The sequence below is a fragment of the Trichechus manatus genome, unplaced genomic scaffold (genome assembly GCF_000243295.1).
Source record: "Trichechus manatus latirostris isolate Lorelei unplaced genomic scaffold, TriManLat1.0 scaffold00005, whole genome shotgun sequence".
Lineage (NCBI taxonomy): Eukaryota > Metazoa > Chordata > Mammalia > Sirenia > Trichechidae > Trichechus > Trichechus manatus.
The window spans coordinates 27,633,269-27,660,205 of record NW_004443941.1 but is presented as its reverse complement, the minus strand read 5'-3'; the positions used below and the strand labels follow the sequence as shown (position 1 = coordinate 27,660,205).

At 40.0% G+C, this 26,937-nt stretch overlaps 1 protein-coding gene across 1 annotated transcript in view; it reads right to left on the bottom strand.

Moving 5' to 3' along the window:
* Nucleotides 1–26,937, bottom strand: part of FEZ2 (fasciculation and elongation protein zeta 2) — a gene marked incomplete at its 5' end in the record, with an annotated part of 64,830 nt that overhangs the window by 1,426 nt on the left and 36,467 nt on the right. The window contains 3 exons of the mRNA XM_023734602.1: nucleotides 2,095–2,160; nucleotides 10,013–10,088; nucleotides 12,328–12,408. Coding sequence (XP_023590370.1) covers nucleotides 2,095–2,160; nucleotides 10,013–10,088; nucleotides 12,328–12,408 — 223 coding nt within the window. The remainder of the gene's footprint in view (nucleotides 1–2,094; nucleotides 2,161–10,012; nucleotides 10,089–12,327; nucleotides 12,409–26,937) is intronic.

The window sequence follows — 26,937 nt, the reverse complement described above, 5'->3', positions numbered from 1 at the left end:
ATCCTCCTCAGGCCAAATGAAACCACTTTTCTTTCACTTCTCACCTTTGCATTAAAACTAAGATGATGTATTTAGGCAGCCAAGCCACACTCATCAGTGTTAAAACAACAAAGACAAAGACAAGAAAGGGAAAGGAGAGTTTGCCCTTTGAAGCGACTCTCCCTCCCAGGTGAAGTGTTCCACTACTGGTCCCCAAGGAAGAGGAACAGTTAAATGGCTGTGAATTTCCAGGACGGGTGGAAAACAGCATTTTCAGTTATCCTACATCACCACCTTTCCACACTCGAATAACTCCATACATTATAAAAAACCAGCTGCCATCGAGTCAGCTCTAACTCATGGCAACCTCATGCGTGTCCAAGTACAACTGCACCACAGAGTTTTCAACGGCTAATTTTTTAGAAGTAGATAGCCAAGGCTTTCTTCCAAGGGGCCTCTGGGTAGATTTGAACCTCCGACGTTTCAGATAGCAGCCAAGTGTGTTAACCGTTTGCACCACTATTTTCTCAGACTATAGGAGCACCGCTGTAGTCTGAACCCTTTTCCACCCAGTCCTCGCAATACAAAGCCAAGACTAACCACAGCACATGCACACCAACAGCTCATCAGAAGCGAGGACAGTGGATGAAGAACTGGGCTTGCCGACAGGAGCCAGGGCCTGAGCATGAGGGGCAGGAGAGACGGGTGCTGCTTCCCTAAGGCATGCGGGATAGGTTCACGTGACAGTCCTAGGTTTACAGAAGAAAGAATGGAAAACCACATCCCCCAGAGCACTCTGTTCTCTGGGTCATAAAATTCTTCCATGCAGTCAAATGGTAAAAATAGCTAGAGAATGTCTCAGAAGTTCGTTCTATCTCTGGCCCTCATGGCAGTGCCCTAGGGAACCACTATAATTACAGATTAAGACGTGTTCTTTATGTTCGTCTCATTGCTTTTTCACATCTAGAAGAACAAACCTCAGAACAATCCAGCTTTCACACCAATGCTAGCGCAACACAAAAGCAAACAAAGATGTCAGGTATAAAAAATTCAGAACTCAATAGGGAAAAGAAAAAAAAAAAAATCTCTGCATCAGAAAAAAAAAACAGCTTATAAAACAGTAACGTCAATTCAGTCTTTCCTACCCCTGTTAACCCACTAGTGGCCAGCTCGTGTTTTTATAGCCACATCAAGTCTCCTGAGCCCCCTGTGTGTGCTGAGCTTCCCTCTTTATGAAGCTATGGGATAAAGTCCAATGTGAGATATCTAGGAAATCGCAACCTTCCTTATGCTCAGCTCACAACTCTAATGGAGAAAAGAGAGGACCCAAAACAGAAACATGTTACCAGAAGAATGTTCTCAAAATGTGATCAAACACTACAAGATGCATTTTGTGATGCGTTGCAAATCTGTTGCCTGAGTAACCACTATTAAAAAAAAATTTATGAGGAAGTATTAGTTTTATCTATAGTTAAGTTCTCCAGTCCCCTCTCTATCAACCAACTTTTGCCCTTTCCTCAGCAAAGTAACTGAAGCTTAGTTTCTCAAATGATCTTCTTTTCTTTTCCTCATCACTATTCCCATCCTGGCACCTTGCTTCCAAGATTTATGGTTCATCTCTCACTGCCCTGCGCTTATAAAAGTCAGTTCTCTTCTTTTCCCCATTCCTGTCCCTTATACTAACCCCTTCAGTATTTCTTTTGGGACTATAAGTGATGTGACCATCCCTTCCTTCACCCATCCTCACTGATGACCCACCCTTCTTCCTTTTCTACGGAGATCGTCCTTCTCAAGCCCTCCCAGGGTTGACGTGCGGGCACCTGATACTCACATAGCTATGGCAATATCTCAGTAATGTTCTTCCCCTGCCTTTCTCAGTGTTTACAGTTTGGCTGTGGAAATTATTTCCATCAGAGGACCTCAAAAAGAAGTTAAATTTTATATACCCATAATTTATAATGTTGGTACCATCATCACCCTACACACCAATAATCAATAAAAGACTAATAAATGTTGTACACTTAGAAGTTGTTTTTTAATCTATTAGCAAGATGATACATTTACTGACTGATCAGAACTTCCAACCCATTGTACACAGGCCATTATGGAACTCACCTTTCAGTATATAATCAGTTAACAAGCTTGGGACTTTTTCACTGTCCTCCTTCATGGCACAAAGAACTGCAAAATATAAGAGAAAAGGAAAAGGCAACAATTTAAGACTCAAAAACATTTAATTCTAATCACTGTGGCCTTAATCTTAATTATATGATATAATCAATTCATACATATTATAGATTCATACACATTATTTTCAGAAAACAGGAATACAGAGTAAAGGCACAAGAGTTTATTTTGGCTGAATAAGCCCTTATTCAGGTAAAAATATTCCAGGTACTTGAGAGTTATTTCCCTGACTTAAAGTTTCTCAACAGTGGAGGCAAGAAAGAGGAACAGGATTTTTGACCCAGAACCTCAGTTTTGTACTGATAAACATTGGAAAACGCGCGAGCCCAATGTGCCCTCTCTGTTGCTGCAGAGCTCACAAACTGGGGAAACTCTGAGATACATGGAGAGTTAGCGACACTCTTCAAAGAGCTTATCTGTCAGCCTTCTTTGAAATTTTTTTTTTAAAGACCAAAATAAAAAACAGAATTCCATGAAACAACACCCACCTGCCAGGCTATTTACTCCTATACTATGGAGCCCTAGTGGCACAACAGTTAAGCACTCAGCTGCTAACCGAAAGGTTGGTGGTTTGAACCCACCCAGCCGCTCTGCCGGAGAAGAGACCTGGCGATCCTGTAAAGATTGCCTGTAAAGATTACAGCCTAGGAAACCCTATGGGGCAGTTCTACTCTGTAACATGGGGTCGCCATGAGTCAAAAATTGACCAGACAGCACCCAACAACAACAATGCTATGGAGGAACCTGGGCGAATTAGCCATATCCTAAAGGGAATCTTTGACAATTTTATTTTCTAAGAAAAGACTGAAATAGAAAAAACAGTCAATTATTCTAGTGGTTTAAAAATAAAAACTAGACCATTCAGGTAGGATAAACCCACAAATATTGCACTAACAGTGATTGCCAACTCAAACTTTCCCCAGAGCATCCTGGGGAGAACACCTTAGTATTTCCCCAGGCAGGTGACAAGGCTATACATACAGTCAGCCCTCCATATCTGCAGGTTCTGCATCCGCAGATTCAACCAACCCTAGACTGAAACTATCGAAAACAAAAAAAGACTTCTTTTCCTTGTCATTATGCTCTAAACTATACAGTGTAACTATTTACATATCATTTACATCGTATTAGGTATTATGAGTAATGTAGAGATGATTTAAAGTATACGGGAGGATGTGCCTAGGCTATATGCAAATATTATGCCACTGTATATAAAGGAATTGAACATCCTCGGATTTTGGTATCCACAGGGGTCCTGGAACCAACCTCCCTCAGATACCGTGCGGTGACTATAGTGTACCTGCCAAGCCAGCCCTCCTGGGTTACACCCTGGTTCTGCCACTCCCTAACCCTGTGCCTTTCAGCAAGTTGCTTAACCACTCTGTACACCAGGATCCTCATCTGCAAAACAAGAATAATAATTAGACCTGCCTCTGTAGCTTGCTGTGAGAAGTTACTAATTTAGATTAACACTTAGAATGGTGCCTGACTCATAGAATACACTAGATAAGTATTAGCTACAATTATTAACATTGTTAATGCTCTTGTTAGGTACCATCAAGTCACTTCCAACTCATAGTGACCATGTGTAAAACAGAACAAAACACTGCCCGGTCCTGTGCCATCCTCACAATCATTGTTATGCTTGAGCCTTCCTGCGCCATGCTCACAATCGTTGTTATGCTTGAGCCCATTGTTGTTGCCACTGTGTCAATCCATCTCGTTGAAGGTCCTCCTCTTTTTCGCTCACCCTCTACTCTACCAAGCATGATGTCCTTCTCCAGGGACTGGTGCCTCCTGATAACATGTCTGAAGTATGTGAGGTTTCTAAGTTGCATTCTCGCTTTACTTCTTCCAAGACAGATTTGTTCGTTCTTCTGACAGTCCATGGTATACTCAACAATCTCTGTCAACATCACAACTCAAAGGCATCGATTCTTCTTCAATCTTCCTTCATTGTCCAGCTTTCACATGCATACAAGGCAACTGAAAACACCATGGCTTGGGTCAGGCGTACCTTAGTGCTTAAAGTGACATCTTTGCTTTTTAACACTTTAAAGGGATCTTTTGCATCAGATTTGCCCAAGGCAATGCGTCCTTTGATTTCTTGACTGTTGCCACCATGAGCGTTGATTGTGGATCCAAGTAAAATGAAATCCTTTACAACTTGAATAATTTTCTCTGTTTATTATGATACTGCTTATTGGTCCAGTTGTGACGATTTTGTTTTCTTTATGTTGAGGTGTATTCCATACTGAAAGCTATGGTCTTTGATCTTCATCAGTAAGTGCTTCAAGTCCTCTTCACTTTCAGCAAGGAAGTTTGTGTCATCTGCATATCGCAGGTTGTTAATTCCTCCAATCCTGATGCCCTGTTCTTCTTCCTATATAGTCCAGCTTCTCTGATTATTTGCTCAGCATACAGACTGAATAAGTATAGTGAAAGGATACAAACCTGACGCAAACCTTTCCTGACTTTAAACCACGCAGTACCCCCTTGTTCTGTTTGAAAAACTGCCTCTTGGTCTAAGAACAGGTTCCACATGAGCACAATTAAGTGTTTGGAATTCCCTTTCTTCAAAATGTTATCCATAATTTGTTATGATTCACACAGTCGAATGCCTTGGCATAGTCAATAAAACACAGGTAAACATCTTCCTGGTGTTCTCTGCTTTCAGCCAAGATCCATATGACATCAGCAGTGATGTACCTTGTTCTGTGTCGTCTTCTGAATCCGGCTTGAATTTCTGGCAGTTCCCTGTGGATGTACTTGCTGCAACCGTTTTTGAATGATCCTCAGCAAAATTTTACTTGCATATGATACTGTTCAATAATTTCTGCATTCTGTTGGATCCCCTTTCTTTGGAATGGGTACAAATATGGATCTCTTCCAGGCGGTTGGCCAGGTCGCTCTCTTCCAAACTTCTTGGCATAGACGAGTGAGCACTTCCAGCGCTGCATCTGTTTGTTGAAATATCTCAATTGGTATTCTGTCAATTCCTGGAGCCTTGTATTTCACCAATGCCTGCAGTGCAGCTTGGACTTCTTCCTTCAGTACCATAAGTTCTTGATCATATGCTACCTCCTGAAATGGATAAATGTTGACCAATTCTTTTTGGTACAGTGATTCTGTGTATTCCTTCCATCTTCTTTTGTTGCTTCCTGCATCATTTAGTATTTTTCCTGGAGAATCCTTCAATATTGCAACTCAAGCCTTCAATTTTTTCTTTAGTTCTTTCAGCTTGAGAAATGCCAAGCATGTTCTTCCCTTTTGGTTTTCTATCTCCAGGTCTTTGCACATTTCATTATAATACTTTACTTTGTCTTCTTGAGCCACCCTTTGAAATCTTCTGTTCAGCTCTTTTACTTCATCATTTCTTCCTTTCACTTTAGCAATTCTATGTTCAAGAGCAACTTTCAGAGTCTCTTCTGACATCCATTTTAGTCTTTTCTTTCTCTCCTGTCTTTTTAATGATCTCTTGCTTTCTTCATGTATGATGTCCTTTATGTCATCCCACAACTTGTCTGGTCTTCAGTCATTAGTGTTCAATGTGTCAAATCTATTCTTGAGAAGGTCTCTAAATTCAGGTGGGATATACTCAAGGTCGTACTTTGGCTCTTGTGGACTTGTTCTCATTTTCTTCAACTTCAACTTGAATTTGCATATGAGCAACTGATGGTCTGTTCCACAGTTGGCCCCTGGCCTTGTTCTGACTGATGATACTGAGCTTTTCCATCATCTTCCTGCAGGGATGTAGTCGATTTGATTCCTGTGTACTCCATCTGGCATGGTCCACGCGTAGAGTCACCATTTACATTGTTGACACAAGGTATTTGCCATAAAGAAGTCATTGGTCTTGCAAAACTCTATCATGCGATCTCCAGCATCATTTCTATCACCAAGGCCATATTTTCCAACTACCAACCCTTCTTCGTTTCCAACTTTTGCATTCCAATCGCCAGTAATTATCAATGCATCCTGACTGCATGTTTGATCAATTTCAGACTGCAGAAGTTGCTAAAAATCTTCAATTTCTTCATCTTTGTCTAAGGCAGTTGGTGTATAAATTTGAATAATGGTCATATTGACTGGTCTTCCTTGTAGACATATGGATATTATCCTATTACTGACTGTGTTGTACTTCAGCATAGATCTTGAAATGTTCTTTTTGACGATGAATGCAACACCATTCTTCTTCAAGTTATCGTTCCTGGCATAGCAGACCATGATTGTCTGAGTCAAAATGGCCAGTATCAGTCTATTTCAGCTCACTAGTGCCTAGGATATCAATGTTTATGCATTCCATTTCATTTTTGACAATTTCCAATTTTCCTAGATTCATACTTCATACATTCCACGTTCCGATTATTAATGGATGTTTGCAGTTGTTTCTTCTCATTTTGAATCGTGCCACAACAGGAAATGAAGGTCTCAAAAGCTTGACTCCATCCATGTCATTCAAGTCAACTCTACTTTGAGGAGGCAGCTCTTCCCTAGTCATGTTTTGAGTGCCTTCCAACCTGAGAGGCTCATCTTCTGGCACTATATCAGATAATGTTCCACTGCTATTCAGAAGATTTTCACTGGCTAATTTTTTCCCGAAGTAAACCGCTAGGTCCTTCTTACTCGTCTGTCTTTGTCTGGAAGCTCAGATGAAACCTGTCCACCATGGGTGACCCTGCTTGTATCTGAATACCAGTGGCACAGCTTCCAGCATCGCTGCAACATGCAAGCCCCCAAAGTATGACAAACTGACAGACACATATAGTATTATAATAACTTGTATTACTATTACTGTTGTACCTGGGAGCTCCCTCTAGTAACGTTCACAAGGAAGGCATATCCATCAGCGCTGTGGGGGTCTCTACAGGGCTTTGCCTTTGGCTCACATCTATAGGTGGCAGCAGCAGAGGCTCAGTTTCTCCTCAAGTTTTCATGAGATAACCAGCTTTTATCTTCATCCTTCCATCTACTGTCTTCACAATGTTGTCATCATAACTTCATTAACTTGGGCGTTCATTCACACACCCTACACACATTTCACTCACCCAAAGATGCCCAAACTATGTTAATCTATGAAGGTATCATCTAAGAATCAGCCTAGTGACATTTTAATGTTGGAAGTATGATGACTTCAGTTTGACCAAGTAAGTGTTTGTCCTTCACCTGAGAAGCTGGGGCCCTCACTAATCCCTGGTTTCTGAGCAATATTTACATTCCCTTCTTAGAGGGCTTCCAGTTATGTTTTAGATTTTTTTTTTTTTTAAGTTCCATATGAAGTCACATATAAAAACCCAGCACCATTAAATGTACAGTGGACTGGAAATTAAGAGAGCCAGCTATACCACTGTGTGATCTTGAACACTTCATGAGTCTCTCCTTACAAGTAAAGACTAGCCACACAGTTAATCTCTTGATTCTTTATTTTAGACTGGCCAGCATCACATGATGTATCCATATTTAAATAGAAAATGTTTTAAAAGTATTGTTCACCACTGGTAAGAATAAAAGCTTCAGGTTAGCAGGCAGGCATCTAGCAAAGAAGACATGAGCTTCTTCCCTTGTGCTCCTTAGCCCACGCCTCCACATCCTTAATTTCTGATAATACCATATCATCATCAATATCGATCCATCTGATACTCTCTGATTTGGCTCCCTCCTAATTAGCAGTTATCACAAATATTTGCAATTATAAAGAACCTAGTAGCTCAGTGTCATGGATTGAATTGTGTCCTCCAAAAGTATGTGTTAGAATCTATACACAACGATGTAATCCTATTTGGAAATAGAGTTTGGTATATTTATTAGATCATACCTGAGTAGGGTGGGTTCTTCTAATCACTTCTGTGTTATAAAAGGAGATTAGAGACAGACAAACACACACACACACACAAACACACACACACACACACACACACACACACAGGGGTGGGAGAGGGGCTACGGATGATCATCTACACGCCAAGGAACCAAAAAACACCCAGGGCTACCAACAAGGAAGAACCAACATGGTTAAGACCCTGATTTGGTCTTTTAGCCTCCAGAACATTGAGAAAATAAATTTCTGTTCTTTAAAGCCACCTGCTTGTGGTATTTCTGTTACAGCAGCACTAGCTAACTAAGACAATCAGTAAATTCAATCCCTTCATTTTAACAGCAAGGAAAACAAGGCTGATTATGTGACCCCAAAATCACATATACATTAATTTACTTACTATGAGGTAAATAGAGCAAATATGTTTATCCTCATTTTTCACTGTGATCAAGAGAGGGTAAGTGACTGCCAGGGATATCCCTGTAACTAACATGGACAGACACAGACTTCAGGGCTCATTTATGGCTATCACATAAGAAATGCCTAATATAATGTACATTTAAATCTAACAAATTACTGGCAGTCCCCAGGTTACAAATGCAATCCATTCCTAAGTCTGTCTTTAAGTCGAATTTGTAGGTTAAGTCAGAACCAAACCAAAAACAAAACTCAAACCCACTGCTGTCGACTTGATTCCACTCACAACGACTTCATAGGTTTCCAAGGCTGTAAATCTCTACAGAAGCAGACTGCCACATCTTTCTCCTGTGGAGCCATTGATAGTTGCAAATTGCTGACCTTTCAGTTAGCAGTTAGGTACGTACAAAGTTACAGTGTTAACCGCAATGTAGTCCAACTTAAAATGATGGACGTCCTCAAGCCAATAAACCACTGAAGCCAAGCAATGTTTATATGAGCGTCACGGCAGTCCATTCTTAAGTACAAGTGGTCCGTAAGTCGGACGTTCTTAACCCAGGGACTTACTGTATTTAAAATTGCAAATTCCTCAAGGGCACAGTATCTCTGTCTACTTCATTCACTGAAGTATCCCACATGCCCAGAACAGGGCCTGGCACAGAGTAGGTCTTCAATAAATATTTGCTGAATGAATGAATGTTTGTAAAACATTACTATCAGTCTGTAGTCTACCTATAACTACTACCTTATGTTCTACATTCATAAGAAATGACATTGTTTGTAGGCCAATGTCTTAAGTTTTCTATTGTTGCTATAACAGAAATTATAACAAGTGGGTAGCTTTAATGAACAGAAATATATTTTCTCACAGTGTAGGAGGCTAGAAGTCTGAATGCAGGGTGCCAGCTCTAGGCGAAGGCTCTCTCTCTCCCTCTCTGTCGGCTCTGGGGAAAGATCCTTGTCTTTTTTCAGCTTCTGTTCCTCAGTTCTTCGGCGATCTTCATGTGGCGTGGCATCTATCTTCCCCTATCTGTGCTTGCTTGCTTCTGTACCTAATCTTTTTAAATCTCAAAAGTGATTGGCTTAAAACATACCCTACACTGACATGTCCTCATTAACATAAAGAAAACTCTATTCCCAAAAGGGATTACATCTATAGGTATAGGAATTCGAATTTACAACACATATTTTTGGGGGATACAATTCAATCAATAGCAGTCCTTCTTACCCTGAATTTTTCCTACTCAGTTACTAACAGTCATATTTATATAACATCAATAAAACATCTTATTTATTGCTAAATGGATAAATCCTTAAACTAATACAAAAGGTGATGGAGAATCAAGTTACATGTGTTTTCCCAAAAATTTAGTTCATAAATATTTCAAAAGGTAAGAAAACTAGAAAAAATATAAGTCAACTATAGAGTTAGTGCAGTGTTTGATGTTGCAGCCATTTATGGTTTCATTCTCACAAGAATAAACAATGACATCCATCATTTACTATCCTAAATTGACTAAATAATAACAACAACAAAATCAGTTACCTAAAAATCAGGTATTTAAGAATCAGCAAAAGTAAATAAGGTAACAGTTTAATTTCGTCTTTGCTCACTTTTTGTTAATATTTGAAGATCTTCAACAGATGGTGGTCCATTTTTTTTCTCATAAGGAATGACTGTTGTCAAGTACTGCCAAGTAAAGAAAAAAGAGCAATGCATCACTTAAATCTGAATGAAGTTATCTGCAAAAACCTGATACAGTTACTAAAGGGTCTATTTTATAACCTAAAACATGAGTTACTTCGGTAATGAAAACACAAGTATGTATAGGAATAAAGGTATCTTACTATCTCAGTTGGAGCTCATTTTTCTTTTTTAACCACATCTATCTGTTTATACAAATACACTGTCAACATAAATAGCCACTTACTTTTTTGTATTTCATTGTTGAAAATTTCACAGGACTAGGGCTGAGGATGATTTGTTCATTGTTCATTTTTAAAGTAAAGCCTTATCTAACAGTCTACTTGCATATTTTTCTGCACTTTTTTTAAGGAGCTATTAAAACCAAAAACATAGCTGAAACAGCTGTGCACGACAAAATAATTTTCAACAGCCGAATAACTCACTTTCAGACCATTTTTACTCTGGTTGAACAAAATGGTCACATAAATAACTTGGTAACTTTAAAAACACCTACCAGCTTTTTCCAACAGCCAACAAAGACATGCTTCATCTTTACATACATTTTAGACGTGTATTATTATTTTAAATTATTATGTAAGTAGTTATAAATGCTTAAAGGTATTAAAGGAAAAGAGGAAAGGAAAGAACGGCCTAAAGGGAAATGAATGGTGAAAATTCATGTTTGAAATGGAGACAACTACCTATTTCACTACTTGTGAAGGCTCACACGTATCAGAGTTATAGCCTATATTTCCTAAAAGCATAATCTAAAAATTATTATCCAGATTATCGTATTCTCACCACCACACCAAAAATATACGTACAGTTTACATCTGCATAGGTTCATATGGAAACCTACTGGTTTTTATTTGTGATCTTTTCAACCTCACCCCTTACTTAGCCCCACGCCCTAAATTTCAGCTCTATTTATAATTCTCAATGAGTGGTCTCACCCCAGCCATAATCAAAAAACTAGATCAAGAATGTCACTTAACAATAACTAGATCCCTCGAACCAGAAAAGCAGTCAAGTAGTTTTCCACCACCTTTTCCGTGTAGACTTCTACGAGGCGATGCCTAATTACACAACCAAATGTGTGTCTTTGTAAAGACAGTCATATACCCTTTAAAGGCTTCATAATAGCAAGTGTGCCAGGCAGCTCCAAGAAGCACCAAGTCGCCACATCATGGCCCACATGCTATCTGGCTAGCTTATGTGTCTTCCTGTCCCATTCCCAGATGCTGGATCAGTTTGGAAGTTATTTTGCCATATTGTGGGTTTGAGAGAGGTGAGAGGCACCAGAAAAAAAAAAAAAATAGTAAGTTCAGCCTTCTTTTCATGGAGGCCCTTTCTGAGCTGCACATGTCAGTGTGAACCTCCCTTCCTTAATGTCGATTCTCTCCCTTCTTGAATAATACGGAACTATCTTCAGTAAAACTCTAGGCTCAAATGCCTTCTGCTGATAAACTGCCTATAAGCTACATTCTACATACCTTCTTAAGAACTAACTTAGTCTTTCTTTTGAACTGGAAATTTCAAATTGTGATATTCCTTAAATTATAATACAAAGATGTTAATAAAAAGCAAAGTGAAACACATTTGAGTGTAATTATACCCATTCACAATTTTGTATAAATAATGCCTTTGCTTTTCACTAAGTTAGCTGACTATGTAATTTAAACCTCATGAATTTCATTTAAAAGGAGGTAAGATACATTTTTTTTTTGACATTTCAACATTTTTTAGATGTACAATTCTGGAACAGCAATTATATTCATCATGTTGTTCAACCATCATCACTAAGAATACACCTATTTTTGACCTAGACCTTTGGTCTAAAAGACACCAACATCTGGCTTTCTTCCCCCACACATGAGATCCTGTTCCTCAGGCCTTTAGAATTTGAGTAGCATATCCTCATTTAATTATTGTCACAATCAGATTTTCTATGCATGCAATTCATTATGTCAACGTGTTAATATCTACTTGTTTAAGGGTAAGAGTGAGAAATGGAGCTCTTGAACATATATTAAGAATGCATTTAGTCTACTGTCCATTTTGAAAAATGCTTTTTCCCCAAGGGAAATTCTGTTCATTACCAAGACTATAAATATAATTAGCTTTCATTTCTTTCTTTTAAGCAATGGTCTGAGTAAATTAGTAAAACTGGCAGCTTTCCAGCTCTTCACTTACACAGAGAATCAACAAGCAGACAATGAGGAAAATAAGGATAACCGAGCACCTGTTTCTCTCCACCTGAATTTCCAAAGGTGTGGCGGAGGCCATTCTGAATGACATTTGAGATCCCTTCCATGCTGAAGCGCTACAGGCAGCAGTATATGGCCCGGAGGAAAAGGACAGAGAAAGAAGTTCAGAGACTATTAGTAAGAATGTACCATGATAACTTGTGTGCCCAAGACGTAAGCAGTTAGAAAATGCCACTACTTATTCAGATAAAGCAGACAAAATCATGCACCTTTTAACATTTTTGCTTTCATTTCTTTGCAAATCAAATGCAAAAGCCGCTGCTTTTATGATAGTATATTCACAAAGATTTGTCCTGACATCGCTAATAAGTAAATGTGTTCCAATATCATCACTGTAAGTTATACTTATCGACTATCCCATTATCTGACATTTGGCATTTATGACAATAATAAAAAATCTACTATCTGACTAATTTGTGCATTAATGACGTACGTCTGGCAGTAATGAATGCTGAGGTGTGAGGTTAGAGTAACGCTGGCTATGATGGTTATGGTTATGTGTTAACTTGGCTGGGCCACGATTCTCAGTGGTTTGGCAGTTATGTGATGATATAATTTGGCAGTAATGTAATGATGTAATTTGGCAGTTATGTAATGATATAGTCATCCTTTATTTTGTGGCCTGACGTGGTCATCCTCCATTTTTACATAACACCAATTTTCACGTAACAACGTGGTCTTTGGAACCTAACCATGTCTGTAAGTGAGGAGTGGGTGTATTGGTTTTAGACAAAATTTATCACAGAATTTGCAAGATACATTTTGATACTGTTTACCTACATTTTATCAAAAGTCTGAAAACCTGATACTAACAGAATGTATATTTTCAGTCAAAGTTTGCATGTTTCTACCACAAGTTTGGAGAAAATTAACATCACATTTGGCAAACAAAAATGCTGTTACTTGGGGAGATGGTAATCACCTCCCTCTCAATCTTCAGGCTACCTGTCACTGCCCCAGTATAAAAAAAAAAACACCAGCCAAAGCAGCATATGTGCTTCCTGTAGGGCATGGGGCAGCACATTAAACACAGAGGCCCCTAGAAACTTCTGCAAAGACTTTTTCACTCAGTTTCTAGGAAACAATTCTAGCCTCTTCCTCCCAACAGCCTTCAACACTTCCTACAGTCCATTGTACTGAACAGGGAATACTTTTTTGCTAACTGCTTCTCTTGATTTGTAACCAGTCTACAGTGTCCTCAGACACAAATAAAAGTCCAATGGCACCTCCCTGGCTACTGAGTCAGAGGAGTTAGACTGCGTCTGATGGCATGACTAATTAAGAGGAAAGGCATCCTGGGAAGAAGTTCATTCCTGACTCACCAAATGGCTCCTTCCCCTGGAATTTTTTTGGGAGAAGTTTAATTGGCAAACACGTTTCAGGAGTCAACACAGAGAATATTTTACCAAGCCCCAAAGGGTATAAGAAAAGAAACCAAGACTATGGTCCTCGCCCTCAAGAAACATAAAAGTTTAGTCCAGTGCTTCTCAAAGTGAGGTCCAGGGACCCCTAGAACCCTTTCAGAGTATCCATGAGCTTAAAATTATATTCTTCATAATACTGAGCCATTATTTGCCTTTTTCACTCTAATTTTCTCAAGACTCACGGTGAAAGGTTCCAAAGGCTAAATTACATGTGAAATCACAACAGACTGAATGCAGAAGCAGATATGAAACTCTAGCTGCTTTTGATGAAGCCTGGTGTTACAGTTATAGTTTCATTAAAAAAAAATATGCTATTCATGTAAGCAGGAGTGAGTTTATTACTGGTATTTTTTAATGAACCAATAAATACTCTAAGTGTATCAGAAATAGAAACTGATAAATAATTTACCAGTTTTGCTTTCTAATACAGTAAATATCAACTGATATAACCTACATAAACAAAAGCGCTCAGGGTCCTCAATAATTTTAAGATTGTAAAAGAGTCCTGACAGCAAAACACTGAGAAACACCAAAAGGTTTAATCCTTGGAGGAGCTAACCATGTGCCTCTGTATCAGTCACGTAACTCAATAGTTTTACTGAAAAGTTGAGTGTTAAATTTTAACAGTACGTGAGAGCTCCTACAACTACACCTCTTCCCCTGAATCTTCGTTCTTCACAAAGCAGTCCTTTCCAGATCCATGCACCAATTTTACTTCAGCAAGAATCAAAGGCCTGCTCAAGACACCTCAACTGAACACTCTCCACTGTGCTGACAACATAATTATCACCTCTGATGTAGGAGGATAGTTTTAAAGGAAAAACCTATAGGTAACTATTTCTGTAGGACTTCTTGCATGTTATCATCATGTAATTTGTTTACAATGTTTAAACAGACTATCAAAAAAGATAACATCTTAGGCTCCAGAGTCTGCAATAAAAATTATGAGAAACTATTTTCGAATAAATAAGTCAACTCGCTTTTTAAAAATTATTTCTATTAAATATGTTTCCTTCCAAAAGCAACAAAGAGAAAAATAGCTTTTATCAGTTTAGATTACCTAAAGGCTTTATTATCTATGAGCATGTTAAAGCTAGGTATAAATTCAGAAACTCTCAAACAAGGTAAAAAGTTTTAGAATCCATATACCAGAAAACTAAATTATATTTTATATTCAAATGGTGCATGCTAAAAATACTATCTTTACTTATGCAATTGGAAACCTAACTCCTACTGCTAACAAAAAATTGATGCAAACTTTTAAATTCATAAGATATTCACCTGATTTAAAAAAAAAAAAAAAATTGCCATCGAGTCAATTCTGACTCATACTCACAGTGACCCTATAGGACAGAGTAGAACTGCCCCACAGAGTTTCCAAGGAGCGACTGGCGGATTCAAACTGTCGACCTTTTGGTTAGCAGCCATAGCACTTAACCACTACACCACTAGGATTTCCTTATGTGATTTAGGTTTCCCTGATTAAATCTGCAGTTGTGGACATTACAAAAGCTGAGCCATTTCAATGACTGCTAAACTGACTGCTGTTGTTGTTAGGCTCTGTCAAGTTGATTTCAATGCATGGCAACCCCATTTGAAAGAGTAGAACTGCCCCATAGGATATTCTTGGTTGTAATCTTCACAGAAGCAGATTGCCAGGTCTTTATCCCATGAAGCTGTTAAGTGGGTTCAAACCGCCAACCTTTTGGTTAGCAGCTGAGCGGTTAACCATTTGCACTACCAGGGCTCCGCTGGTAACCTGACTACTTGTGAAAGATAGTTTTCACACAAGCAGACTCCAGGCTCAGTGGAAATAACTGAAAATGCAATCATGTGAAACCAAGGTAACTAGTGATGCTAGTGAAGGAAGTTAAAGTAAAGGAACTTTCAGTAGAACCTCTGCACTTGCAGTTAGTAGTAGATGAGTCAGCAGATGTGGCCAATAAGTCTGCCCATATCCCAACCAACAGGGAAGAACAGGCTTAGCATTTCTCAAGGTAAAAGAACTAAAGAAAAAATTCAAGACTCGAGTTGCAATATTGAAGGATTCTATGGGCAAAATATTGAAAGATGTAGAAAGCATAAAAAGAAGATGGAAAGAATACACAGTCACTGTACCAAATAGAATTAGTCGACATTCAGCGATTTCAGGAAGTAGCATATGCTCAAGAACTGATAGTATTGAAGGAAGAAGTCCAAGCTGCACTGGAGTTAGTGGTGAAATACAAGGCCGCAGGAATTGAAGGAACACCAATTAAGATATTTCAATAAACGGATGCAGCACTGGAAGTGCTCACTGGTCAGTGCCAAGAAATCTGGAAGACAGCTACCTGGCCAACTAACTGGAAGAGATTCATATTTATGCCTATTCCAAAGAAAGGTGATCCAAGATAATGCAGAAATTATCAAACAGTATCATTAATATCACACGCAAGTAAACTTTTGCTAAAGATAATTCAAAAATGGTTGCAGCAGTACATCGACAGGGAACTGCCAGAAATTCAAGCTGGACTCAGAGGAGGACATGGAGAGAGGGATATAATTGCTGATGTCAGAGGGATCTTGGCTGAAAGCAGAGAACACCAGAAAGATGTTCAGCTATATTTTATTGACCATGCAAAGGCATTCGACTACGTGGGTCATACCAAATTATGGATAACACTGCGAAGAACAGAAATTCCAGAACACTTATTTGTGCTCACGCAGAACCTGTACATAGACCAAGAGGCAGTCATGCAAACAGAGCAAGGGATACTACATGGTTTAAAATCAAGAAAGGTGTGCGTCAGTGTTGTATCCTTTCACCATACTTATTCAATCTGTATGCTGAGCAAATAATCCAAGAAGCTGGACTAAAGGAAGAAGAATATGGTTTCAGGATTGGAGGAAGACTCATTAACAACCCACAATAGCAGATGACACAAGCTTGCTTGCTGAAAGTGAAGAGGACTTGAAGCACTTACTGATGAAGATCAAAGACAGCCTTCAGTATGGATTGCACCTCAACATAAAGAAAACAAAAATCTTCACAGCTAGTCCAATAAGCAACATCATGATAAACAGAGAAAACGTTGAAGGTGCAAAGGATTTCATTTCACTTGGATCCACAATCAACACTCATTGAAGCAGCAGTTAAGAAATCAAACTACATACTGCATTGGGCAAATCTGCTGTAAAAAACCTCTTTAAAGTGTTAAAAAAAGGAAAGATGTCACTTTGAGGACTAAGGTGCACATGACCCAAAGCATGGTATTTTCAATCACCTCATACGCATGATGGAAACCCTGGTGGCATAGTGGTTAAGAGTTACGGCTGCTAACCAAAAGGCAGTTCAACAAATATTGTATAAGACCACTATTATAGGAACTCAAGAAAAAGTTTAAACACAGAAGACAACATTCTTTGATGGCTACCAGGGTTGGGAGGGAGGGTGAGGGTTATTCACTAACTAGATAGTAGATAAGTATTATCTTAGGTGAAGGGAAGGACAACACAGGCTACTGGGGAAGTCAGCACAACTGGACTAAACCAAAGCTAAGAAGTTTCCTGAATACAATCAAACACTTCAAGAGACAGAGTAGCAGGGGTAGGGATTTGGGGACCATGCTTTCAGGGGACATCTAGGTCAACTGGCATAACAAAGTTTGTTAAGAAATGTTCTGCATCCTACTTCGGTGAGTGGCGTCTGGGGTCTTAAAAGCTTGCAAGAGGACATCTAAGATGCATCAATTTGTCCCAACCACCTGGAGTAAAGGAGAATGAAGAACACCAAAGACACAAGGCAAGTATTAGCCCAAGAGACAGAAAGGGCCACATAAACCAGAGACTTCATCAGCCTGAGACCAGAAGAACTAGATGGTGCCTGACTACCACCAATGATGGCCCTGACAGGGAACACAACAGAGAGTCCTGGATGGAGCAGGAGAAAGGTGGGGTACAGAACTCAAATTCTAGTAAGAAGACCAGACTTAATAGTCTGACTGAGACTAGAGGAACCCCGGAAAGCATGGCCCCTGGATTCTCTATGAGTCCAGAAATAAAAACAATTTCCGAGGCCAACTCTTCAGACAGGGATTGGACTGGACTGTAGGACATAAAGTGATACTCATGAGGAGTGTGTCTCTTAGCTCAAGTAGATACAAGAGACTAAACAGGCAGCTTCTGTCCAGAGGTGAGATGGGAAGGCAGAGAGGGTTAGGAGCTGGTTCAATGGACATGGGGAATCAGCGGTGGAAAGGAGGAATGTGCTGTCACAGTATGGGAAGAGCAATTAGGGTCACATAACAATGTATATATAAATTTTTGTATGGGAGACTAACTTGAAATGTAAACTTCATCTAAACTACAACAATAAAAAAAAAATAAAAATAAATTTTAAAAAAGGCAGTTCGAATTCACCAGGCGCTCCTTGGAAACCCTATGGGGCAGTTCTACTCTGTCCTATAGGGTCGCTATGAGTAGGATTCGACTCCATGGCAACAGGTTTGGTTTTTTTTTTACATATGCATGGAAAAGCTGGACAATGACCACAGAAGACCAAAGGATAATTGATGCCTTTCAGTTATGGTACTGGTGAAGAACACTGAATGTATCACAGACTGCCAGAAGAATAAACAAATCTGCCTTGGAAGAAATACAGCCAGAATGCTCCTTAGAAGCAAGGATGGAGAGACTTCATCTCACATGCTATGGACCTGTTACTAGGAGGAACCAGTCCCTGAAGGACATCATGCTTGGTAAAGCAAAGGTAAGCAAAAAAGAGAAAGACCCTCAAGGAGACGGACTGACACAGTGGCTGTGAACAATGGGCTCAAACGCAGCAACAATTGTGGGGATGGTGCAGGACCAGATAGTATTTCATTTTGTTGTACACAGGGTCTCTATGAGTCGGAACTAACTGGACGGCACCTAACAACAATATGTCCTGACCTTTCACTGGCCAACAGATAAACCAAGGAGCCCACGTGGCAGCCTGTAAGATTCTACTGCCTCTCATTCCACTGGGAAAAGTATGGAACAAGGAAATAGAAGACTCTAAGGAAAAAAGAAACCAACTAGAAGCTATGGCTGAGAATGTTCCTCCACAAGTGCCCTGGTTGCTCTCAACTCCACCTCCGCAGGAATCATGCAGGAACCATTTTCTCCCTTCACTCCTTTTTCAAATTCTCCCTCTCTACTAGCTCTTTCCCAATGGGAACTTTTAATTCTCAAACACTCAACCTATTTCCTGACCCCAGGGCTCCCTGAAATAGCTATTTCCAAGGTGATTTCTTTGACAGTGAATTCCACAGGCACTTTTTTTTCACTTGCGTGTATGTGTGTGTGGTAAGCATATATATAACATAACAACTGCCATTTCAACATACTTCACATGTACAATCCAATGACACTGTGTTATCATGGTGCACAACCATCACCATTATCCATTTCCAAATTTTCGATTACCCTTAACAGGAGCTCAGTGCCCACTAAGTAATGAGTCCCCTTTTCCCCTCCCTCCCACCCCTGGTAACCACTAATAAACATAAGTCTGTATATACTTGCCTATTGTACGTATTTCATGTAAGAGGAATCGTACAATATTTGTCCTTTTGTGACTGACCGATTTCACTTAGCAAGGTTTTCTCTAAGACTTCAGCAATCACTAAACCTTGAATACCTTCCCTGGACTCTTATACCACACTCTCCCAGATCTCCCCACCTCTCTGGCTGCTTCTTCTGAGAGGCCTTCTTTCTTTATTCATCTCGTATATGCCAGTGTTCCCCATGATTCTGTCTCTATATTTTTCTCAGGCTACATATACATTCCCTGAATGTTACCGTTCCACAAGTTTCAGCTTCTGCCTCCATAGTCTACAAAAAAAAAAAAAACCACTGCCACTGAGTCAATTCCAGCTCATGGTGACCCCACATACTAGAGTAGAATGGCTCCATAGGATTTTCTTGGCTGCAATCTTTAGGGCCACCACACATTTGTTAGTTTGTCATATTGTGGTGGCTTGCGTGTTGCTGTGATGCTGGAAGCTATGTCACCAATATTTCAAATACTACCAAGGTCACCCATGGTGGACAGGTTTCAGTGGAGCTTCCAGGCTAAGACAGACTTGAAAGAAGGACCTGATGGTCTACTTCTGAAAAAACTGGGCACTGAAAACCTTATGAATAGCGGCAGAACACTGTCTGATATAATGCCAGAAGATGAGCCTCTCGGGCTGGAAAGCACTCAAAATACCACTAGGGAAGAGGTGCCTCCTCAAAGTAGAGTCAACCTTAATGATGTGGCTGGAGTAAAGTTGAAAATTAGAACAAGTCCATGAAAGCCAAAGTACAACCTTGAGTATATATCCCACCTGAATTTAGAGACCATCTCAAGAATAGATTTGACACACTGAACACTAATGACCGAAGACCAGATGAGTTGTGGGATGACATAAAGGACATCACACATGAAGAAAGCAAGAGGTCATTAAAAAGACAGAAGAGAAAGAAAAGACCAAAATGGATGTCAGACTCTGAAACTTGCTCTTGAACGTAGAGTAGCTAAAGCGAATGAAAGAAATGAAGTAAAAGAACTGAACAGAAGATTTCAAAGGGCAGCTCAAGAAGACAAAGTATTACAATGAAATGTGCAAAGGCCTGGAGTTAGAAAATCAAAAGGGAAGAACAATTTGACATTTCCCAAGCAAAAAGAACTGAAGGAAAAGTTCCAAGTCTTGTGTTGCAATACGGAAGGATCCTATAGGCAAAATACTGAAAGATGCAGGAAGCATCAAAAGAAAATGGAAGGAATACACAAAGTCACTGTACCAAAAAGAACTGTTCAACGTTCAACCATTTCAGGAGGTAGCATATGCTCAAGAACCAACGGTACTGAAAGAAGAGGTCCAAGCTGCACTGAAGGCAATGGAGAAATACAAGGCTCCAGGAACTGACGGAATAATAACTGAGATATTTCAACAAGTAGATGCAACGCTGGAAGTACTCACTCATCTATGCCAAGAAATTTGGAAGACAGCTACTTGGCCAACTGACTGGAAGAGATCCATATCTGTGCCCATTCCAAAGAAGGTGATCCAAGAAAATGTGGAAATTATCAAACAATATCATTAACATCACACGCAAGTAAAATTTAAAGATCACTCAGAAACGGATGTAGTAGGACATCTACAAAGAACTGCCAGAAATTCAAGCCAGATTCACAAGGCCGTGGAAGCTCCATAGACACATCCAAACTCCCCGAGGGATCAAACTGCTGAGCTGCGGGCTGTGGGGACCATGGTCTTGGGGAACATCTAGCTCAATTAGCATAACATAGTTTATAAAGAAAATGTTCTACATTCTACTTTGGTGAGTAGCATCTGGGGTCTGAAAAGTTTGTGAGCGGCCATCTAAGATGCTCCACTGGTCTCACCCTGTTGGGAGCAAGGGAGAATGAACAAAACTAAAGACACAAGGGAAAGATTAGTCCAAAGGATTAATGGCCCACAACTACCACAGCCTCCACCAGACAGTCTAGCACAACTAGATGGTGTCCAGCTACCACCACTGACTGCTCTGACAGGGATCACAACAAAGGGCCCCGGAGTGCTGGAGAAAAAGGTAGAACAAAATTATAACTCACAAAAAAAGACCAGACTTAATGGCCTGACAGAGACTGGAGAAACTCCGAGAGTATGGCCCCCGGACACTTTTTTAGCTCAGTAATGAAGTCACTCCTGAGGTTCACCCTTCATCCAAAGATTAGACAGGCCCATAAAACAAAACGAGACTAAAGGGGCACACCAGCCCAGGGGCAAGGACAAGAAGGCAGGAGGGGACAGGGAAGCTGGTAACAGGGAACCCAAGTTCGAGAAAGGAGAGTGCTGACATGTCGTGGAGTTGGTAACCTATGTCACAAAACAATACGTGTACTAATCGTTTAATGAGAAGCTAGTTTGTTCTGCAAATCTTCATCTAAAGTACAATAATAAATAAATAATCTAAAAAAAAATAAAAACACAAAAAAAGAAAAGATATTCAAGCCAGATTCAGAAGAGGACATGGAATAAGGGATATCAATGCTGATGTCAGATGGATCTTGGCTGAAAGCAGAGAATACCAGAAAGATGTTTACCTGTGTTCTACTGACTATGCAAACGCATTCAACTGTGTGGATCTTAACAAATTATGCATAACATTGCCAAGAATTTGAATTTGAGAACATTTAATTGTACTCATGTGGAACCTGTACATAGACCAAGAGGCAGTTATTCAAACAGAACAAGGGGATACTGCGTGTTTTAAAATCAAGAAAGGTGTACCTCAGGGTTGCATCCTTTCACAGTACTTATTCAGTCTGTATGCTGAGCAAATAATCCAAGAAGCTAGACTAAAGGAAGAAAAACATGACATCAGGATTGGAGGAAGACTCATTAACAACCCGCGACAGCAGATGACACAACCTTGCTGGCTGAAAGTGAAGAGGACTTGAAGCACTTACTGAAGATCAAAGACAACAGCCTTCAGTATGGATTGCACCTCAACATAAAGAAAACAAAAAATCTGCACAAATGGGCCAATAAGCAACGTCATGATAAACAGAGAAAAGGTTGAACTTGTCAAGGATTTCATTTTACTTGGATCCACAATCAAGACCCACAGAAGCAGCTGTCTAGAAATCAAATGATGTATTGCATTGGGCAAATCTGCTGCAAAAGACCTCTTTAAGGTGTTAAAAAGGAAAGATGTCACTTTGAGGACTAATGTGTGCCTGATCCAAGCCATGGTATTTTCAATTGCCTCATATGCATGCAAAAGCTAGACTATGAATAAGGAAGTCCAAAGAAGAATTGATGACTTTGAATGATGGTGCTGGTGAAGAATATTGAATATACTGTGGACTACCAGAAGAACGAACAAACCAGAGTGCTCCTTGAAAGCGAGGATGGTGAGAATTCATGTCAGGTACTCTAGACATGTTATCAGGAGGGACCAGTCCCCGGAGAAGGACATCATGCTTGGTAAAGTGAAGGGTCAGCGAAAGAGAGGAAGATCCTCGATGAGATGGATTGAGACAGTGACTGCAGTAACTGGCTCAAACACAGCAAAGATTGTGAGGATAGCACAGCACCAGGCAGTGTTTTGTTCTGTTGCTAACTGGAACCAACTCAATGGTACCTAACAACAACAATCTTTAGGGAAGCAGACTGCCAGGCCTTTCTTCCATGCCGCCACTGGGTGGTTAAGCAGTTGGGCGCAAACGGTTTGCACCACCCAGGGACCTTTACTATAAGTCCGCCACTCCCCTTTAATAAGATCAGCAAAATGCTTAGAGCAGAGCCTGAAACATAAGGGCTCAGCAAATGTTAGCTATCTTTACTGTGATTTCTCTCCTGAGCTTCAGACTCCTGTTTAATGGCCTATTAGACATCTGTACCTAGATAGTCCTAAAACTGATCCCATCCAAAACAGAATTCCTCTCCCTCCTCCCCCACCAAAGGAAAAAAAAATTTTAATAACCTGCTCCTCCTTGTTCACTCTATACCTGTCATTCATTTATTAATTCTTTCAAAAAATATGTTGAGCCAGATACTGTTCTAGGTTGAGGAATTCAAAGGGAACACATCAGCCAAGGCCCCCTACCCCATGACCTTACATTCCAGTGCATGGTGAAGGGTAGGGGGGTGAGCAGAAAAAGTAAAATAAGTAAATGAAGCTGATAATTGCAGATAATATATGCCCTGTCAATAAGTGCAACAAAGCAATTAAAAATGGGATGCCTGCTTTATTCTGGAGGTAGAGAAATGTTATCTGAGGAAGTGTCATCTGAGCTGAAACATGAATTATGCACCCCTCCCAGATGGGCCACAGTGGACAATGGACAAAGGAGATCCTCTCCGAGAACAAAACCAAGAGCAGTCAAACTGGCAACTAGTGTGCAGGAGGGCTCTTGTTATTCTCATTCAGCAGGATGCGAAACAGTAGCTACCAACAGTGTCCCCATTCTTCCCTCCTTCCAATAAAAAGTATTTTATTTATTGTAGCAACCCTGCTCTCTTTACACCTTAGTAAACTGGATGTGCTGGAATGGCCGGTTTAGCTTTTGAACCGTAAAGGGCTATACCCAGAACCAATGGAATGGACAAACAGCCCCAAAGATACTGGGCTGGAAGTTAGATGCAGTTGCTGTGAACAAGACTTGCATTATCTCCCTCTGCGGAAGGGGCACATGTGTCTTATTTATCTACTCTTGCCCAAGTCAGAAATCAATGATCTGACCCTAACTCCTCACTCCCTAGTCCCCTAACCAATACATTCATCCTCCTTAATAGCTCTTTAATCAACTTTCTATCCCTACCGTCACCTCTTGGCCCATTTCTTTGCAGATAGCCTCCTAATTAACTCCTTACCTCTAGCTGCTTCCTTCCAGTTAGTTCTTCTTGAAACCACTAAAGTTATTACCTTTCCAAAAAACAACTCTGAACATGTAACTACCTACTTAAAACCTTTTTTTTTTGGTTTCCTACATGCTAAATGCCTCAGCCTGGCATAGAAGCCCATCCATTCTCTGTCCTCCACTCTGCTGCTTCCACAGCCCCTTCCTGCGTTAATGCCTCACCTTCTAGCTTTAGTCATAATGAATGGCTTGCAGCTACCCAAGTGCTGCTGTCACCTCCAGGTAAATGCCTGTCCCCTCCTTCTTCAAACTGTCCTCAGGATTCGGCTCAGTCTTCCACATCCCTAAAGTGAACAAGTGGCAAGAGGAACGTGTGCACATTCCTACCATGGAATAGCGCCAGGCACAGAAAACACTCAAAACGTGACTGCTGTTTTAAAAATAGCAACTGTCACACTGTACCAGGGTGCCTCAACCTTGACACTGGTGACATTTTCAGCTGGATAGTTCTTTGCTTTGGGGGATGTCCTGGGTGTTATAAGATGATCAGCAGCATCCCTGGCCTCTGCCCACTAGGATGCCAACCTCCATCACCCCTAGCTGTTAGACAACCAAACTGTCCCCAGACATTACCAAGTACCTCCTGGGGGGGACGGGGAGGCAAAACTGGCCCACTTGAGAACACCACACTAAAGAGCACTGGACTGTGTGTCATCCCAATCCTGGCCCCACAGGCAGCATGTCCCTGGAGGCCAGAATTTACTCTGCATCCTCAACATCCTTGCCTAGCACATATTTGTAGGTCAATAAATGTCTAATAATAGTAAAAAAAAAGATAATCAAAATATTTTAAATGAGAAGGCTCACAAGATTGAAAGAAAAACAGCAGAGAACGAAAAAGAAATACTTGGTTAGATTAATTTTTTATATTCAACTTAGTTCTCAAAACCTTTAATGATAAAAATATGTCAGATACTTGTTTTGTTATGTCCCACAAAGCATAAAACAGTCCTCAGTATATAGAAGGCGTTTGGTTGACAGTTATTGACTTAAATTGCAAAACTCTACAGCAATTACTACCTGTACTGGTGATTTTTGCATGAAACTACCCATACTTCCATATTTTTGCATGAAACTAAGAAACCCGTTGCCTTTGAGCTGATGCCGACTCAAAGCGACACTATAGGACAGAGTAGAAGTGCCCCATAGGGTTTCCAAGGCTGTAAATCTTTATGGAAGCAGACAGCCACATCTTCTTCCCACGGAGCGGCTGGTGGGTTCAAACCGCTGACCTTTTTGGTTTGCAGCCAAGCGCTTTAACCTGCTGTGCCATCATGGCTCCTATGAAACTAAGGATCACACTTTAATTAAAAGTATTTGGAATCAGAAAAATGTGTAAACAGTCCACTTGGAAAGAAAAATGCTGTTCTAGAACTCAGAGATCTGGGTTCTCTCCCAGCTTTGTCACTCACAATGTGACAGAAGTCACTCAGCCTGCCCTGGCCTATGTCCCCATCTGTGAAACAGATGATTAAACCATATTGTCTTTAAAGACCTTCTCAGTAGTAAATTCTATGAATCTGTGAGCTAACTCAACCAAGAAGATACATTATTTTTTTAGAAGGCAAATCACAATCACACAAACACACATGAATAATGCAAGACTAAAATGTCATATAAGGCCACAATATAAGTGCTCTAGAATGACAGAAGTGCACAACCAGTTGCCTAATCCAACTGTCTCATTTTCTTATAAGGACACTGTTAACAATGTGAGTACTTTTTGAGGAGGGAGACCACATCTCTTCATCCCAGCGACTTGTACAGTGCCTGGATCACAGCAGGCATTCATAAATGTCTACTAAACCAAAGCTGTGACACTCCCAAGACCAGAGCCCAAGAGTCTTAAGAGTGTGATCTTTTCACTGTATCATAGTGAGTTCTTGCAAGACAGAAAGAAAAGGAAAAAGAAGGCAAAAATAATTTGAGGGTGAACAGATGAAACACTGATGGAATATAAAGTTATTTGTCAAAAAAGTGAAAAATGAAGTTCTAGAAAAGTCCACTGAAGACCCAAGTTTAGGAAAAAACATGAGATTAATAAAAGTAAAATAAAATAATTGTGTTGCCATGGTTAGCTAAACAATGGAGTGACATAAGAAATATAAAAACCCTAGGATAACAAAGAGTAGCAAATAAAAAAAGATCAATAAACTAGAGGGATAAAGGAATAGAAAGACTAAGGCAGTGAGACAAGGAGGAAACAGAAAATGAACTCTGTAGAACATACAACAGATTCTGTTTTACAATTGCCCTATAAATTCCAAAATGATAATAATAATAATATAGCCTTTTGGAAGGCAAAATTAATTTTAAAAAGACAAAACCTCAGAGACAGATTAAATTTACTTTTTTCGTAAACCACCTCATTTAGAAACACTACATTTACAACCTTAAGAGCAGATGCGGTGTTGTTAGGTGCTTACGGTTCTTAACTGGGACAACGGGACGATATTATCTATCCTTAAAATTTTATAAGCGAGAGAATGAGGAAAGGGGAGCGGGGAAGAAGAGAAGCATTTATTTGTTGAATATTCTTCAAGGTAAAAGCACCACAAGGCACTGACAAAACTAAGTCTCAGGGTTATGGATACTGAATGAAATGAAGGACATTAGATAAAGATTTGTTACAATTTAATTAAAAAACAGCTGCCACACTAGCTACGTCAGAAGGCCAGGTCCTGCTCCCATGGGATCATTCAGCTTTAATCTATCACTTCCATATT